This window comes from Sorghum bicolor, chromosome 10 (genome assembly GCF_000003195.3).
Source record: "Sorghum bicolor cultivar BTx623 chromosome 10, Sorghum_bicolor_NCBIv3, whole genome shotgun sequence".
NCBI lineage: Eukaryota > Viridiplantae > Streptophyta > Magnoliopsida > Poales > Poaceae > Sorghum > Sorghum bicolor.
Window position 1 is genome coordinate 13,914,939 of NC_012879.2, and position 19,607 is coordinate 13,934,545.

The window sequence follows — 19,607 nt, forward strand, 5'->3', positions numbered from 1 at the left end:
TCCATCACATCGAATCTTTAGACGTATGCATAGAGTTTTAAATATAGACGAAAATAAAAACTAATTGCACAGTTTGGTCGAAATTGACGAGACGAATCTTTTAAGCCTAGTTAGTCCATAATTGCATAACATTTGCCAAATACAAACGAAAGTGCTACTATTGCTATTTTGCAAAAAAATTTGGAAGTAAACAAGGCCTAAGATATTTTAGACTAAATTTAAAATAGGTTTTTAAAAATTTTAACATCATTTCACTGAAAAAACTTTCTAATCTATCACTCGTCATAAATGTATATAATATCAATAAAATAACATAATATATTATTGCGATAGTACAACAGACTAAAGGTGGGTGACTTGCATATGCTAGTGCCATGGAATATGTGAGTGAGAAAATTAAATAAATTTAAAGAAATTTAGGGCTTAGATAAGACTAGAAGATACAATGAGTCATTTTAGTGTGGTTTGGAGTAACTTTAAAGCATAACATGAATTTAACCGAAAAATTTGACCAATATAAATTTTTTTCGAACCTCAACATAAAAAATGTGAAATTTCAACGGCAACAATCCGTCATTAGCACATATGTTATTGTAATAATTAGTATCTAATTATAAATTAATTAGGCTTAAAATATTTATCTCGCGAAATCTAATTAATTTGTGTAATTTTTTTTTATTATATCTATATTTAATACTCAATACATATATCCAAATATTTAATGGGATAAAGTAAAAAGTTTATAGATGAGAACTAAACAAAACCTAAACACCATACTTCTGACTTCAATCCATGCAACCAAACGCATACAAATCACTATTCCCTTCCTCCATTAAAGTCCAAATATTTAATAATATGATAAAGTAAAAAGTTTATAGATGAGAACTAAACAAAACCTAAACACCATACTTCGACTTCAATCCATGCAACCAAACACATACAAATCACTATTCCCTTCCTCCATTAAAGAGTACAATTCTTATTTTTAAGCAGTCAAACAGTTTAAATTTTAAATAAATTAATATAATAAAGTACTAACATTCGTCATACAAAATAAGTATCATCAAATTAGTTATAAAATAAACTTTCAAAATAAATACTATTTAGAGATATAAATGCTAATACTTTTTATAGTAAAGTTAGTTAAACATGAGTGAGTCTGACGGACATAGTTTCCACAATTACATTCTTTTGTGATAGAGGTAGTATATATATATCTATAAAACTATAAATTAAACGGATAGAACATTTAATCAAGTTAGCCACGGTAGGGCTCCGAAGGGGCTTCTGCTCCCGATTCACCTAGAGCCCTACAAAACGGGTTGTTTTAAAGCGGCTTCTGGGAAGAAGCTAAAAGGAGCCAAAGCTTTTTTTTACATCTTTTCGCTATAAAAGTTTCAAATTTCATGTGCTATTAAAAAGTTGGGTGGACAAAGGAACCGTTATATTGGTCTAAACTTTTTTGTCCTCCACGCCACTCTGTCCACATTCCATGTGAATGTGAATTTCATAGTTTGGTAGCTCCTCCACGCCACTCTGTCCACATTCCATGTGAATTTCATAGTTTGGTAGCTCTGACATGTCGGTTCAGCCTTTAAAAATATCCCCCTCTCTCCCAATCATATCATTTGCCCATCCATGTCATCCCTCTCGGTGTTTCCTGCCACCTGTCTGCGCCACCGTGCCGGCCTCAGCGACCTACCTTCATGACTATCCAGCCGCTGCCTTCTGCTCTTGCTCCTCTAGGTTCATGGCAGCATCCAACTGGGGCTGCATGGCGGACGGGCACCATGGCTATCGACAACGTTGTGTGCGCATGTGGCCACGTTGGGCCATGTTGACGTGCTCCATGAGCTCGCGGACTGCCACTAGGATGGGTATGCATGGGTTTATCCCTAGGTTTGACATATGCTATTGGGCTCAAATTAAGCAAGTGACATGAAAATGAGAAATGAGTCCAAGATGATTTATCATCAAGCACATAATTGACAAAGCAATGGTTAAAATGTAAAAGGGGAATTTGATGGATATCTTTTTGGTCTATCTATTTGAAGCTTGTCTATATTATGGATGGTCATAATTGGGGTTTCATAATTAATTGACTGGTAAGCATACTTGAAAAATGAAGAGCAAGACATAAGGTACTAGATATGGACTTCTGTCCGTTAAAGAGATTGTTAAATCAAACCAAGGATGACAATCAAGCAATGGTTGTGATATAGGAAAAATGGATTTCAATTGAATGCTTAGTATTGACTCAAGACACGGTCTGACTTGAGGATGGTTTGGCAAGGAAAATATAGGGGGAAAGGGTTGAAGTACTAAACAAAAGTAAAGTGCAAGAGAGGGCATGGTGGGCAAAGTAGCATAGCTAAGATCTAAATGAGATTACGAGCATTGTGTCTCGATGAACTGAGATAGGAGGGGGTTACACTATGCGGAGGATCAAAATCAAAGATTCTAAGCCACTAGCTCAAGAAAATCGAAGACCCTCAAGATGCAAACTATCTATGTCATTTCTTACTATCTATATCATGTCCCACTAATGTATACGTTAGCAGAGCCAGAGAAACAAATTAGGGGGTCAAGACAAAAAAAAAGGCATGAAAAATATGACCTTGAAGAACTTATTTCCTTTAAAATAACTACTTATACTAGTGGTTAAAGTAGAAATATATACAAAAGTTGTAGACCATAGGGGGCCTTGGCCCCTGCTAGCCCCCTGGCTACGCTACTGCACGTTAGCCCACTAACTTTTAATCTATTAATACAAACCATCCACATCACCTCCACTAAATGTGATTACTATTTTTAATATATGAGAAATATACAAAGCATGCATATGTTTTTATCTGTTTTGCGGTTTCATCATCTTATAATTCAACCCAATTCTTTTAGTTTTATATTGAATCTATAACTCTTATAATCCTAAACCCCACTAACTATTTCTATAAGCATGCAAGCTATCCACCTAAGAAATGCACTATCACATATACAATTAAAATCCAATAGCGCGCACACATGACAACTGTAATGTCTGCGTCAGCAAGACAAATAAGTATAGTCCATATCATCATACTACATAATCAATTAATCCGCAGATTCGCGCAGCGACGCGCGGGTATGCTCCTAATTCTTTTATCGCTATGCCCAATTTTGATAAGAATTCGATTCAACAACATATAAACCTAACTCGTACATATAACCATTTTATTTATTTATTTATTTTTAAAAAAGTTTCCTAACAACGCGAGTATATATGGTTAGTATGCTTTTATTATATTACTATAAAGAAATAGCAGAGGAAGTACCAGATATCGTCCTGCACGCCAAGCAGCAGGCCCATCTCCTCTCTCGCGGCCGACGAGGCTACACCGAGCGCGCTGCCCACCAGCGTGGTAGCCATGCCCAACGCGGTCTCCGCCATGGCAGCACTCTCTCCTCCTCCCACTTGTCTGTATACTCTCGAGTTCAACTGTTTGCTAATGTAATTACAGCAGCAGGGCAGAATGGATCTGATCTGATGAATTGGGATGCTCTCCCGTCTCGGCGGTGTCTACGTACTTTGCTAGCCCTTGAAGGCAAGCAAAAGGGAGCACCAGCAGCGTCCTGCTTTGCCCCTGGAGTAGATAACTATTGTCGGAGTCTCCTCACCATGGTTGCGCAAGCAGCTCAAGCTACACATCAGTTCCTTGTTGCCGATCTCAAGGCATCCTTGGTGTCTGGTCTTGGGCTACCCAGATGCCGTCCGTCCTTTTGTAGCGCTCTCTCTCTCTCTCTCTCTCTCTCTCTGGATCTTGAAAAGTTGAATCACAGAGCATGCATGGCACAATAACAATGTGCGATGAAAACCTTTTGAATTTTTATAACTGCACGCGAATGCTGAAAGCAGCTCAATAGCTGATGGAGAACACATTTCTATTTACGGTAGTATTAATTTGTACGGCACAGTTGCAGTCGTTAGGACGAAACTGTACTATGTATCTTAGCTTATATATGATGGTTCTTTATTTCTGAAACTTATAACAAAAACTATATGTTGATTTGTTCACATGGTTGCTTGTTAGCACCATCAAGTACTGGTTTCGTGAGCTTGGTAAACCTCCCTGCCCTTGCACACTTATTCGGGCTTTCGACCTTGTCAGAATTTTTAGGCCTAGTTTAGTTCCAAAAAATTTTGTAAAATACGAATAGTACCACTTTCGTTTGTATTTGACAAATATTATCCAATCATGTACTAACTAGACTCAAAATATTCGTCTCATCAATTCCGACCAAATTGTGCAATTAGTTTTTATTTTCGTCTATATTTAATACTTCATGCATGTGTCTAAAGATTTGATGTGATGAGAAATCTGAAAAATTTTACAAAATTTTTTAGAATCTAAACAAGCCTAGATGAGAGCTGCGAAAAGAAGAATCATACAATGATTCCCATGTGAGGAAACTAATGGTTGCAAACCACCCTTGTTACGGTGGAAACGTAAAACATCCTAAAAATACATATCAAGGAGTTTAAGAAAATTTTGAAATGATACGATGCATGTTACGGCCTTTTTTAGTTCCAAAAACTACATACGAAGAATAATTTGCGAAACGATTTTTTTAAACCTAATTAATATATAAATAAATATTGGTTACTATAGTTATAAATGTGCTACTGTCTCTATTAAACTTTAGCGCTTCCACCAAACACTCCCTTAATCGGTTTGCTCTAGGGCCTTGTTTAGTTCCAAAGAATTTTGCAAAATAGGAATAGTAGCACTTTCGTTTGTATTTAACAAATATTGTCCAATTATAAACTAACTAGCCTCAAAAGATTCGTCTCGTCAATTTCGATCAAACTGTGTAATTAGTTTTAATTTTCATCTATATTTAATACTCCATGCATACGTCTAAAGATTCGATGTGACGGGGAATTTGAAAAATTTTGCAAAATTTTTCAGGAACTAAACAACATATACCAGTAGTCAATAGGAGTATATTTTGTTTCTGTCACATAGAAACAGAATCCCTTCCGCGTGGTCAAGCGAAAGAAACGACAGCAGAATCAGCGATTCCACGAACCGAGATGAGACGATTCCACGAACCGCGTGGTGGTCCTGGCCTCTAGTGTGCGCTAGTGTGACGAGCACAAGCAGAGCAGGCGCCAGCGGCCAGCCCAAGAACACGTCGCTGGTAGATAAAAGAGGGCCAAGCATTCAACATCAACTCATTGTCAGTGTAGCCCGGTGCCCACACCACAACACGATTCTTCTTCCTTGAGCTGCTTTTCCCCCCCTCCTTTTTGGTTCCTCCAACCAGCGCTCTCTCATCTCATCTATCTACTGGAATTAGGTCTTGTTTACTTCCGAAAAAATTTTGCAAAATTTTTCGGATTCCTCGTCACATCAAATCTTTAGACGCATACCTGAAGTATTAAATATAGACGAAAATAAAAACTAACTGTACAGTTTGGTCGGAATTGACGAGAAGAATCTTTTGAGCCTAGTTAGTTCATGATTGGACAATATTTGTCAAATACAAACGAAAGTGCTACTATTCCTATTTTACAAAAAAAAATAGAACTAAACAAGGCCTTAACCGAGAATATACAAGCACTTTGCAGGAACGGGCGGGCATCGCATCTTTGGATTTGGATCCCATCATCTGAAACCGTCTTAAATTTCAGACACCAAAAATATAGAAGAAGTGGATTTTTTTAATTATTTTTCATGGAATCCAGTTATATGAAATGAACGAGCATTATTAGTATTTTTTGCAAGCCAGCGATTATTTTAACGCCTGGTTCACAGAACAGGCACCTTTCCCTCTTCTTCTTTTTTGGGTCCGGGTTCCTATCGTCGCGTCACAATTAGATGGCCGCCTTTCGATGCAACACGGTTGTTCACTTGTTTGAGACACTGTTAGGCTCAGCTATATATCGAGTTAATAATTAATCAAAATCTTTCGAGAGAAAATAAATGTATGCTGCCACATGCTTGCATGGAATTAGTAAGCTATAATTTGGATGCCGCTGAAATACAACAATGTTCATATATCTTGCACACGCAAAACATACTGGCCACACACACAAAAAGAAAAGATTCTTCAAAAATCTTGCATTGTGCTTCAGTGGGGAACTTAGAAACATCGCTTTCTACTTTTTATCATTTATTAAACTTTTCACAATGGTCCTCCACATGAGTACATGCTTCGTCTACTTTGGTACTACGAAGGGAAGATACTCACTCCATTCTAAATATAAATTATAAGTTATTATAATTTTCTTAGAGAATTAAAGCACCTTAATTTTAAATAAAATTATAGAAAGAATTACAAAGACATCAGATAAGAGTAGTATGAAAATATAATGAATGAAGAATTTAATGATACTAATTTGGTATCATAAATATTATACTACATGAATTTGATTAAATTTGAGATGTTTTAACTCTTCAAGAAAGATAGAATGATTTCTAATTTGTAATGGAGGGAGTACAAAACATCTGTGTTGATGTATAAAAATAGGAACTATATATATCGTTGCCACACAACCGGTGAAAAACTTGAGTGGCCACTGGCACAATCAATCATTTTCGCAATATTCTGTTCAACTAATGCCTCCAGCAATATTTGCTCCATCGAAGCATTATCCTTCGGCTATTTGTCAAATCAAAATCCAATAGTTTTTTTTTCTTTCGTTTTCCTAACATTTCTACCCTTCTTCCATTACAGAAATTTATTGGATCAAATTTTAGGGGATAATTGCTGATATTATATATATTTTATGTAAACATTATTTTGAAATTTTCACAACTTTTTGTCTAATTACCCAAGAACTCTCAAGCCGCCGGAGAAAAAAAGTATCACAATACAAAACATACACACTCATATAAGCTCAGTTAAATTGACCTTATACTTTAGCACCTCGGAAAGACAATGTGGATGACATCTCACCATCCATAGTCATATATTGATTATCACTGGAATGTGAGTATTCATACCGAGTCAGAGGCTTAAACATGTTCTGGTTTATATTGATTAAAAAAAACTAAGCAAAGAAGCCGCTATGTGAAATTTACAGTAGTTGGCGTGCCACTATGGTCTTCTTTGAGCTTGTTGAGCCGGCTGCCGTCCTTCCTGTATTCCTCTCGATGCAAAATTTATAACCAGTAGAGTAAGTACTACGTGATTACGATTCTGTCTCAATTACGTTCGCTCTCACACGGAAAAGAAAAAAAAGTTATTTTTTCAAGAATTTCATGGTACAATACAAACACTCACAACGTAGACACACTCATTTTTATAAACACATTTAAGTAAATTCTACTTTTATAAACACATCTAAAAGACTGAGTCAGGACGGGTCAACTAAGTTAATTCATAACATGACACTGATTTGCTACAAATATGTGGTCGCAAGCGAAAGCAAGTCGTAAGTCGTTGATGCAGAGTCAGCCTCCGGTGCATAGCCGTCCCGTCCGTCCCTCGCAAAATTTCCACACTAGCCGTGCACGCCGGTTCTTGACCTGTATCCAGTCAAGTCGTCTCTCAGCCGTCGCCGGTCGGGACCCGGGCAGCTCGCAGTCGCAGGCAACAGGAACAGGGAGGGTGGTGGGGCATACGTCCCTCTCACGAATCTGACCCGTCCATCCGGTCAAGAAACTCACCAGAGCCGTCCATCCGTTCCACACGGCATTCCAGCGTCCAGCAGTCACCACACCCCCGCCATTATTAAAAACCTCTGCTTCCACCCACCCCCACAGAGACGGACCGGCTCCGATCGAAGCTGCCCGTGCCCGACGACCATGGCGTCAGCTGCGAGAACCACGCCGGGGCCGGGCAGGTCCGTCGTCGTCCTCGTCTCCCTCGCCACGCTCCTCCTCGTCACCTTCGTCTCCACCGTGGAGAGCTACGACGGCCGGCATGCCGTGGCGCACTCGGTCATGGCGCGGCGGTCCCGCCTGGGGACCCGACACGTGCAGCACCACCACCGCCGCACCACCACGGTGCCGCACCGGTACGTCCTTGCGGAGAAGAGCAGCCCGACCGGCGGCGGCAGCAGTCCCAAGAACCGCAGCAGCTCCCCTGCGACGGCCAACAACGCCAGCGCGCCGGCGCCGGCCGCCTCGCAGAGTGACGGCGGGCGTCGCCACCGCAGCCACAAGCACCGGGTGCGCAACTGGATCATCGGCTTCGTGGTGGGTTCCGTGGCGGGCGTCATCTCCGGTCTGGTGCTGTCGGTGCTGTTCCGGCTGGCGCTCAACTGCGTCCGCGGGCGGTACCGGTCGCGCTCCGGCGTGATGATCTTCACCCCGAAGCTGATCCGGCGGCCGGAGCACCTGGCGTTCCTGGAGAAGGAGGACGGGCTGGCGTCGCTGGCCGTGATCGGGCGCGGCGGGTGCGGGGAGGTGTACAAGGCGCAGCTCCCCGTGGAGCGGGAGGGCGACGCGCCCCGCTTCATCGCCATCAAGAAGATCAAGAAGCACGGCGGCGACGCGCCGGCCACCAACAACAACCTCAGCGACGAGGAGAGCCGGCAGCTGGACAAGCGGTCGCGGCAGATCCAGTCGGAGATCCGCACGGTGGGCCACATCCGCCACCGCAACCTGCTGCCGCTGGCGGCGCACGTGCCGCGCCCGGACTGCCACTACCTGGTGTACGAGTACATGAAGAACGGCAGCCTGCACCACGCGCTGAAAGCCGGCAACAGTGCCGTCGAGGTCGAGGACGGCGGCGGCGGCGAGGACGGAGGCACCGGCACCTGCACCGGAACCTCCGGCGGGCTTTCGTGGCCGGCGCGTCTCCGCGTGGCGGTGGGCGTGGCGGCGGGGCTGGAGTACCTGCACGTCTCCCACCAGCCGCAGATCATCCACCGGGACCTGAAGCCGGCCAACATCCTGCTGGACGACGACCTGGAGCCCCGGATCGCGGACTTCGGGCTGGCCAAGGCGATGCCGGACTCGCACACGCACGTGACGGCGTCGAACGTGGCCGGCACGCTGGGGTACATCGCGCCGGAGTACTACCAGACGGTGAAGTTCACGGCCAAGTGCGACGTGTACAGCTTCGGGGTCATCCTGGCGGTGCTGGCCACGGGGAAGGAGCCGTCCGACCAGTTCTTCACGGAGACGGAGGAGGTGGTGGGGCTCGTCAAGTGGCTGCGCCGAGTCATGGAGAGCGGGGAGCACGCGCAGGCCATCGACCCGGCCATCGCCGGCGCCGGACACGACGAGCAGATCCTGCTGCTGCTGCGCATCGCGCTCTTCTGCACCAAGGACGACCCCAAGGAGCGGCCCACCGCCAAGGACGTCCGCTGCATGCTCTCGCAGATCAAGACCTAGCCACCCAGCCACTTCAATCAGATCAATCACTACATACAAATTACTACCCGTTTGAGATTATCTCCTAGATTTACCAGTCATCAGCGAATCGTATCTTTAGTCATAACATTTTAGGCAAACGAAGAAAGTAGTTTCAAATTTCAATAAATTCTCTCTGCGTCTCTGGACTGTGGATTAGTGCTAGCTAGAGTAGCAACTGTTGTATTGTAGCACGTATCGTGAAATCGTCGCGGCAGCTGTCAAGTGGGACCGGTTGACTAGGACTGGTCAGTAGGATAGTACTAGATCGGGAAGTCGGCGCACGCGCTGGACTAGGGACCGGACCTGGTATACACATCAATGCATCTCTATCCTTTGTTTTTGCTTGCGAGATGCTTGCGAGCTTTGGCATGGTTAGTGCTAAATACCAGTATGATTCACGTGCTCCTTTTCTACAGTATCTTTGCTTGAAAGATTCGAGCGATCTTCTTCCGGTACAAGTTTCCAAATCCAATAATGCTAGCTACAGCTCCCTCCTGAGAAGCGGCTCTTATGTTCTTAATTATTCTTGTGTTTGATTTGAAGTGTTTTTCTCTTATTTCTTGAACTTTCGTGGTTTTTGTCTCAGCTTTTTCCAAGTGAGGGCAGAGTTTACCCCTATTTCGTTGAGAAGAGCATTGTAAGTATTATGTGACTTTAACCTCTATTTTAATATCAAATATTCAGACGACCTTTTAAAAGAATCTTATAGAAACATTTTGCAAAGATTTTAGATTTAAACAAAGTTTAACAAAATGAACATGCTTAATCAACTATCAGCTAAATCCGAGAGGGTTAGGTTAAGCTCAGGAGTAAGGAGTTAATATCATCTTTATTTTTTTCACTTTATTTAATTTATTTATTCAACATTAATCTAACGGGTCTAAAACAAGGAGCGAAACAGTGGCTTGGGATTCAAAAACTGAGGATAAAATTACAAAGTTGAAAAATTAAAATGAGTTTAAAATCACAATTGGCCTTTAGAGGGGCAAGAGAACACCAATTTCCCATGTTAAAACGTATAATGTCTGGTTAGCACACAACCTCCAACCACATTTATTTGATGTTTCAAGCAGAGCTGTTACAATGTGGTTTTCTTGTGCTATTTAACCATACAAATATGATACACCTATTTAGAGTAGGAAAATACTACGCACTATTGTAAGAATCCGTAGCTCCTCTTTTCCCTTTGCTATTTAAATTTTGTCGCTTTTACTTGGTTACTATTCACTAAATAGGGTGTGTTTGGTTAGTTTCCTGAGCTTTTTATCCGTATGCCATTATGAAAGATGGACCAAACCACCATGCCACTAAAAAGTTGTTTCGTACCGTTGTGCCCAACTTCATCTTCGACTATACCCGTGTGCCATTCCGTCCATTTTTAAGCCTAACGGCAGTTAAGTGGCATGACAATAGACTTGAATGTCCCTGGGTTACTTGGTCTCCACAATAAAATTTTCTTGTCCCCAATGCCACTGACTGCCAATTTTAGTGATGCTCAGCTCACAAGTCACAACAGAGAGCAAACTAGAGAGTCGATTACATATCTTCTACTCTCATTATTTCAAATTATAGGATGTGTTGATTATTACTTTTAGATATGTAACATTTGCTATGTGCTTCGATAATAAATATATAATAAAAGATAGGAACATAAAGAGTATCACCAATCGCTTTATTAGAGAAGCAATGAACTGGAGCTAGAAATCAGTAAATAAAACACTATGGAGTATGCTGCTGCCAGGGTCCACAGATAGTACGTACGTTTACAGACACACGCTAAAAAAAAACACCAACAAAATTTGATTTTTTGAGAGTTGAGACCCCACGACATACACGGATACGCGTCGACGCCAATCTCCGGTTCAGCCGTCCCAGTTCCTGATCACTCCGCGTTCCCTCCGCGTCTGCGGCTTCCCCTCCCCGCTCTTCCCCCGCCGAGATATTTCCCGAGACTCTGAGAGGGGAGCCACCTCCTCCTGGCCATGTTGCTGCTCGCCATCGCCTCCTCCACGCGCGCCGCGGCAGTGCGGCCGCTGTGCGCCTCGGCGGCCTCGTCAGGCGAGGCGGCGCCGGCGCCGACGCCTGCGCCTGCTGTGACGACGGAGGCCGCAGGGCGGAGGCCGGTGAAGGTGATCCTGCCGAAGAAGAAGCCGCAGAAGTGGTCGACGGTGATCCTGCGAGTGTGCTGAGTCGAAACTTTTGGCGGCTCCTCCGGGAAGAGCGGTGGGGACTGCTGGGGCGTCGGCGCGGCGGGTGAAGGGGCCTGGGCGGGGGCGGAGGAGTAGAAGCCGGGGAAGCGGAAGGTGGAGCCGGCCCCGTCGGCGTGGGCCCGCTCGGAGGAGAGCGCGAAGGCGGCCCGGGTGGCACGCCCGCCTCCTCTTCCTCGTGCGCGAGGCCTCGCTCGCCGACGACTCGCGCGCCGCCGTCTCCGTCGAGATCTACGCGGTCGCCGCGGGCACTTGGCACTTCGGCGGGGACTCGCTCGTCGGCTCGGTGCGCTTCCTCCTTGGCGACCACCGCCTCCTGTCCCGCCCCATCGGCAGGTTACGGAACGTGCCCGTGACGGCGCGTGCGGCATCGCTGGCCTCCTTGAGGTCCTGGAACTCTGCGTCCACCTTGTGCGTGCCGCGCACCTTCTCCAGCACGCGACACGCCTCCTCCAGGTGCCCGCGCAACACGAGGCTGTTGGGCATCTTCGGCGGGAAGAGCGCGCCGACGAAGATGGCCATGGCGGGGCTCATGGCGAGCTCGGGGTTTTGAGAGAGGAGAGAGTGCGAGTGGGGAACGGTGCCCTCGCTCCTTTTATCTCCCGTGACTAGAAGGGCAAGAAGGACATTGTGCTACCTGGGACCCACTTGTCAGACCTCTTAAACGGAAGAAAATAGACGGAATGGGGACGAAATGGCACACGGGTATAGTCGAAGATGAAGTTGGGCATAGCGGTGCGAAACAACTTTTTAGTGGCATGGTGGTTTGGTAATGGCATATAGGTAAAAAGCTCTCGTTTCCTATACGAGTCAGGCCAGTAAAACTAAACCAGGCTATCTCAAGCCTGCTCTTAGCAAGCCAAGACCCGCTTGTTTTGTTGCATACGCTACTGAGCCTGGCTAGGATGAATTCGTGTTTGGTTTGTTGATTTAGTTTGCATACAGTTACCTCTTCCTTGAGCCGATGAGTTTACCTCCTTTGAGACATTTTCTCAAACACCTGGCATACACACACTGATCTTCCTCCTCCCATCATGCCCAGCTGCAGCCGCAACAGTTGTACTACGAATCAACAAACTACCAAGGGAAGGGGGAACCGAGATTGCAGTCGTCGCGGCAAGAATGGCCTCACTTGCGTAGCGAAGAGCCTAGGCACCGGGTGGAGCCTGGTGGCCCACATGAGGAAGATGAGCAAGGAGCCAAACGCGAGCTGGAAGGCGGTGATGGTGTACGACAATGGCAGTCGTGGTCCACATGAGGAAGATGAGCAGGTAGCATGCGACGAGGAGGCGACGTGGCGCGAGGCGACGACGGAGGCACAGCCGCGCGTGGCTACCCGAGTTCAAGAGGAGGCTCCGGAGACAAAGGTCATCCCGGCGGCCGCCGCGCCCTGCTGCATCATCTTGCACGGCCTTGTCGCGAAACAACCGCCGCGCCCTGCTGTAGAAGCCGTGCCTTTGCCTTCGCGGCCGGTGAACGCGGATCTGGAGAGCCGCTGCTTCGACGTCGACGACGGCAGCGCCACCGGGTCGATGGCGCCGTGCGTCGCCAGCTCCGGCGACAACCTCACCACCTCCTCGTACCCCTCCCCGGTGCCTGCAGCCTCCTCGCTGCCGCCGGAGATGGAGCCTGTCCCGGCCGGCTGGTCCGACGCGGCCGGGTCCGCATTGGCGGCCGGCTTTGGCTTGCGGCCGCACGCCGAGCAAATGGACGACGTGAGCGCGATGGTGGCGGCCACACACGCCACGAAGAAGACAACGCGACGAAGATCGGTGACGAGAACTTGGCCAGGCGGCTGGCCAGAACCAGGCTCAGTTGGGAAGCCCAATTTGGGCTTTCAAAGGCTGGCCCAAGGTGGCCATGCCCCAAACCTTCTTCAACCAACCAAACATCTATTTTTTGGCCCCAGTGAGCCCTGGCTACATGTGGACTGCAACCAAACACCTTGTAATTATGTAACTTTTTTAGATATATGCAGGAGAATATATCTCACATTATAGCCATCCCGTGAAAGCCCAGATGTTAATAGACAATGTTGCATTCAAGCCTACTTTGGTTGTTGCAAGAATCCATGTGGACACTTCAACCAATGTAGCAATTTAGAGTAATCACCACAACAACTGTCATATGAAAATATGTAGTGTCACGTACATCTTTGTTCTATGTGACTCAAAATCCCACTTGGACTAGAACAAGAGCTGAGACTTCTAATTCTACCAGGACTTGAATGTAGAATCCTACTAGGAATAAGACTACGACTTGTATGCATCAACAAGTCAACACCAGGATCTCCGAGGCATGTAAGAAGCAATTAAGAGTGTTCAAGAGGATTAGGCTAGACAGCTCTATTGTACTAGATGATCAAGTAAGTTTATGAGAGAACAACAATCACTTTTACTTTTTTGAGTTGTACTTATAGAATTTACGGACAGCTTCATCAAAATCCTAATATCTTGTTGTGGTTGCTTCAACATCGTCATCTAAAAATTTCTATGCAATTCATATATGTCATTCTTAATACGGTGTAAGCTTGTCTCATACTCGCAATACCCTTTCAAAGTCTCAAAGACTGCTACGCTTAACTAGAGGTATCATATTCTAACAATCTTTGTGCCAAGTACAACTGTAACACGAGAGGAAAGAAAGAAATATAAGAGAGGAGGAAAAAAAAAGGTAAAGGATGACAAGTGGGTCTCATGTGTTGGGGCTAGATATTCCGGAGGAGATACTAGAGTTTGCATCCCCCCTAATCCTATAACTACATAAGCATCTCCAGCATCACTCTTTATTAGGGAGGGGGTTGAAAAATATTAGGAGCCATTGGAGATTTTCTTTAACTAGAAAGGTGAGATAAACCATCATGATCTCACATCAACACACATGGCCACCATAGGTCTAGTTCAAATTGTGCCAAAATGTCATATAAGTGCATAATCCATGAAATAAACTCTTATTGTAAAAGAATCGTTCAAAAAAATAAACTCTTATTGTATTTTTCCTAACATTAACAATGATGTCCTATGTCACACCTTAAATCTGAACTTAAAACTCAAGCTGTACATGGAGGATAAAAAAAGACAACTCAACCTATGCATTGGGTCCATTGAAATCATTCGATTAAATCAAGCCAAACTTCGATCATGGTGCTAAGAGAACAAAGTGAATTGTTCAAAATGGTCCTCCCTGATATATGACAACCTAGAAAAAGTTGCAACAGCATATATGTTTCATTCCCTGGTGAAGCTTCAATGAGGGGAAAAATGAGGGACCATCATACCTTCTGTTATCATTTATGTATATTCCCATTCAGACGAAAAGAGGACGCATACAAATTAAAATAGTTTGCAGAAGCATGGTCGCTTGTTGCTAGCCTGCAGAAGTTGTGGGTGGCCAGGAATGGCTTCTCTTCCAATTCGGTCCCTGAAGGGATAGATGAATACCAGGCCCATCAGGTTTAGATATTGACTGCGAACTCTCTCCTGTCTCAACTTTTGTTCTCATAGACGTTTCGGCATCCCGCATGTCATGGCTGCTTTGGCTCTGCTCTGCTTGCAACAAAGGATGACTGCCATGTGTCTCCACATTCTGATGTGGTCTGTCTACCTTCACCAGCTTACGTCTTGTGAAATGTAAAATCTCCTCTAGGCTTTGGAGGCTGCTGATACCACATATCTTTAAGTCAGAATGGCAATCTTCAATTATTATCTTTTCTAGCTTAGGTGATGTACCTTCCTCAAATGTCACCTTTCTCAGTTCATTCAAATGGCCAAGCTGAAGAATCCCAAGCTTTGGAAATGTCCTTGTGTGAAGGACTAGTTCTTCTACAATGTATGCATCTAAAATAAGACGGAGGCATACAAGGTTGGGCAGCTTCCCGAGCATTCTTAATAATTCAACATCTTTCAGTTTGGTGAGAATTAACTGAACTTTCACGAGGCTCACAAGCTTACCAATCCAATTAGGAATTTCTTCAAGTTGTCCAGTCAACTTGAGGCAATGCAATGGGGGAGGAGAAGACGCAAGGTAGAGCTGGTCTAGTGGGAGAGGTTTGTCAAGTTTTGAGTCCACACGAAGAGAACGGAGGGAGGGGAGGTTCTGAAGGGCTTCAGACAATTTATTGACGTTTCTCCTGGATACCCCTGCCACGGCTAATTTTCTCAGCCGAGTAAGCTCCCGCAAATCTTGAACTGCTGTGTTGGTACTTCGCCCAATATCAACACTCTCAAGTACCCGTAACTGCTTTAGGGCCCCTATTCCTTTTGGCACCCTTATACCAGATGATCTTGACCAACAACTAGAGAAGCCATTGTACAAGTCTGCAACCACCTCCGCTCGTTTATCTCGATTACCATAATTCTTCAATAACAAGGGCAACTTGACTAAGCTCTCTTTGGGCAAATATATACTTGGTTTATAGTACTTGTAAACTGAAATGCTGCTACACCGAAGAATACGCAGATTTTGAAGCTTAGTGACTTCTACAGGAAGTTTTGTCATATGCGATCCCCTTATGTCCAGAGTTTGTAATCCTCGCAGTCTCCCAATAGACTTTGGAAGAGCATATATGTATGACCCTTTCCTGACAGATATGTACTTCAAGTGGTGAAACAATCCAATGTTCCTGATATCCTGCTGCGTTATGCGATGGTGACAATGTTCTAGATCTAACACCCTGAGCATCCTCAATTGTGGTGAACACAATGAAGCTAGTGGTTCAATAGGCTTGTAAAACACACTTAATGACCGAACTCGGCTCAGGTCAAAGCTTAGCTCTGACTCCTGCCTTCCGTCGATAGAAAGGTGGCGAACGCTGTCCGGCACAATCCCAGTGCCATATTCCATAGGAAAGAATACGAAATTCTCCTCTAAACAGATAGAAACTGTGATGTCACGCATGATATCATGGACTAGACAGGTCTGCACCAGTCCTCGTTTACAAAATTTGTATGGTTGAATCATGCTTCTGTTGATCAGATCATCAAAGTAGCTATTCCCAACATCCTCCACAGTCATTCCTATCTTAGCCACAACAAAACCCTCTGCTATCCATCTGTTTACCAGACATCTTCTTTTTATCTTAAAATCCTCTGGGAAAATGCTTAGGTACAGGAAACAGGGTTTGAGATGAGAAGGCAAGTGGGTGTAGCTAAGAGTGACTACTTTCTTCATTGCTTCCAAACTTAGGTTACTCTCAAGCTCTGATGGCAGTTGTTGATACAATTTTGCCCACTCTTCTAGATGTGTTGTGCCAAGGACACCTCCTATTGTGACAATAGCTAGCGGTAATCCTGCACACTTTTTGAGTATCATATCAAATATGTGCTCAGCCTCTCCTATCTTTAGTGCTTGATGGCTTCTGTTAGTTTTCTTTAACAACAACTCCTTAGCATGATGATCTTGTAAGGGTTCGAGGCAATAGACAAGGGAGTGAAAAGAACCAGCAATAGAAGCACATAATTTAGCTAGGCTAGCATCCCGTGTGGTTACTAGTATCCGGCTACCTTTCTTGTTGGACTTCGGAAAAGCAGTAGTTTTAATCCAATTCCAGTCATCTATTTTCCACAAGTCATCAAGAACAACAAAATACCTTTTGTCCTCTAGACCTTGCATCAAGACATCCATGAGGCCATCCACTTTCTTACTTTGAAGTCCGCTCACTTTATTGTTCTCAAGTTCCCTTGAATGTTCCTTAGATGAGCCATCACCAAAAAGTTGCTTGATCAGTTCCTTGAGCAGCTCCTTCTTGTCAAATGATTGTGAAACAGTAATCCATGCACGGCTTGAGAAATTTTCAACAATGTCAATGCTGTGGAAAACCTTCCTAACAAGTGTTGTCTTCCCTAAACCACCCATGCCAACCACAGAAATCACTTGGTGAATGCCATGGTTTGCATGAATGTTGATCAACTTAATCAAATCTTCTTTTGGGTTGTCAAAACCCACAAGTTCAGACTCATCAATGTTCTTAGCTGACAGATTACGAACATCCTCTTCCATGTAGGAATCTAGCTTATCAGAATTGGGCTCGATTAATTTGTATCGTACATTCCTGTTGCTCACTTCTTCAACTCTTGATTTGAGGTCGCGGATCTGGACAGCAATCCGATGGCGATGTTTGAGCTTCAACAACTGTTGTGACAAGTTTTGTCTCCCAACATGGACCATAAACTCATCAAGGCAATCTTCAATGTCATATGACAGATCCCTTATTTGCTCAACCCACACCTTCAGTAGCTTGTTCTTCTTCTCCACAGTTTCAGCAGCCATAAGGAATGCTTGTATTGTTTTAAGCTCATCTTTGATGAACCTGGCAGCCAAAAGTTCAAAATGAATTTAGGACGAGACTAGGTGCCTTACATCTAGTGACTTGCAAAAGTGGTGCAGATAGTTCTCCACTTTCATCAACAGGTTATAAACTGATCGTGTGTATATTAATTGCACATCTAAACATATGCAAAGTCCTTATAAAAAAAACATATGCAAAGCCATGAAGATACTCCCTCCAGTTCGAAATAGATTTGACTTTATAGCATCTTTTACTATCTTCAAAATACGTCTTATTTTATAGTTTCTAGGGAATGTTGTCCAGTCTTATAACCCTCCACAACTTCATCATTAATTAACTAACTCATTTTCACATACATATCACATTTCTGTGTTATTTCGCCAAAGAAGTCATGTTGCATCAATAATAGACAAATTTAGAAAGGGCTGAATGAGGTTAAGAACTTAAGATGGCATCTCATTTACCCATACCTTCTTAGTTTTTGTGCTAAGTCTAATACAATATGTATTTTGATCTCTGTAGATACAGCATGATTGGATTCAATCGATTTTCCTTTAACAGGAGAAATTCAGACAGAAAATGAGGTGCCTAGATGTGAATTCCTTGTTGAGACTGAAAGAGAAAGCATCATGTAATTCAGACAGAAAATACAGTGAGAAAAAACTAGAAGAGTTTGCTATGTCTGCCACCATGTCCAAGATCACCAACACTATCAAGTGACCTTCTCCCTCATTGACCACCACAATCCACAAGACCACAACCACAACAAGCAATTAATGAAATCAAATGAAGCAGTTCCAGTGTGTATGGTCCAAGGGTTGAAAGCTGACAATAAACAGCAACAGACCCCTCTGCCTTCGTCCTCCTCATCCTCACAAGTGTCAACCCACATCTCTTGCTTCCTTTTCCCAGTTTCAATCTCCGGATCCCCGGATCAGGGTGAGCTCCTTCTCGTCAGGACCGCGTTAGATGTACGCCGCGCGGGTCAACCTCAGAATTCCGTCGAACACCATGCGGGCGTCGCGGTGATCAGCCGAGGGCGTCGCCGCACCCACCACGGCTACCTCTAATAACCGCAAAAAGAGCAAGAAGAGGGTGCCTACTGCCTAGGGAGATCGAGGAGCTTGGCGCGACGATCGCTCCAGCTCTTCCGGCAAGCGGCGCCCCAACGGAAAAGAACGGCAGGAATACGAACAGTAGCTGCAGAGACGTACTTACCAGATATCCTTCTTGACGCCCATCAGCAAGCTCATCTCGGCCGCGGCGGCCGTCGCCGCCTTGCTGATGGCGCTGCCCAACAAGGACTTCGCCATGCTCACAACCGTGTCCGCCATCTCCGTTTGCCCGTTTCCTCTCCGCACGATCAACGCAAGCTTACAAATCGCTAGCTGCACACCGAGCAGCAGGCTGCAGGCCAAACATATTTTTATATGCGTGCCTTGTCGGTTTGAGTTGGACTGGTACGAGTATGACCAACTTCTTGCTGCAACTTGCTGTAGATCATGTATCGATAAGTATAATATATACTAGTACCTGCTACTAAACCAACCATGATTAAGACTTCTTTTTGACAGGCAATTAAGATTTTGTAGCGTCAAGTTTAGAACCAAAGGTTATAACCTTTTTCTCCCATATTCACACTCACTGGGCCATCGCTTCCATCAGCCTAAACAAGTAATAGGTTTCTGTTGCGAAACAAATTGGCAACTGTTACAACTTTTTTTCTCCTCGTCTTCGATGATCGAGACAGTAGTTGAAAAGAATATT

General features: G+C 44.4%; 3 protein-coding genes across 4 annotated transcripts; 2 read left to right on the plus strand and 1 right to left on the minus strand.

Annotated features, from left to right (window-relative positions):
- On the plus strand, positions 7,723 to 9,778 carry LOC8076412 (leucine-rich repeat receptor-like serine/threonine/tyrosine-protein kinase SOBIR1). Its single transcript, XM_002436845.2, has one exon. The coding sequence runs from the start codon at positions 7,791 to 7,793 to the stop codon at positions 9,324 to 9,326; it is 1,536 nt and encodes a 511-aa protein (XP_002436890.1). The 5' UTR covers positions 7,723 to 7,790; the 3' UTR covers positions 9,327 to 9,778.
- LOC8073754 lies at positions 11,330 to 12,478 on the plus strand. The gene is made up of 2 exons (XM_002436847.2): positions 11,330 to 11,440; positions 11,529 to 12,478. The coding sequence occupies exons 1-2, from the start codon at positions 11,330 to 11,332 to the stop codon at positions 12,105 to 12,107; spliced, it is 690 nt and encodes a 229-aa protein (XP_002436892.2). The 3' UTR covers positions 12,108 to 12,478.
- Positions 13,774 to 19,376, minus strand: LOC8073755 (disease resistance protein RPM1). 2 transcript variants are annotated; one of them, XR_002448427.1, is made up of 3 exons: positions 19,059 to 19,376; positions 14,832 to 17,861; positions 13,774 to 14,752 (listed from the first exon to the last, which is right to left on the minus strand). XR_002448427.1 is itself a non-coding variant. In XM_002438212.2 (2 exons), the coding sequence occupies exons 1-2, from the start codon at positions 19,172 to 19,174 to the stop codon at positions 14,921 to 14,923; spliced, it is 3,057 nt and encodes a 1,018-aa protein (XP_002438257.1). In that variant the 5' UTR covers positions 19,175 to 19,375; the 3' UTR covers positions 13,774 to 14,920. The 2 variants fall into 2 exon arrangements, 1 of the variants encoding a protein (XP_002438257.1); XM_002438212.2 differs by having other exon boundaries at positions 13,774 to 17,861; positions 19,059 to 19,375.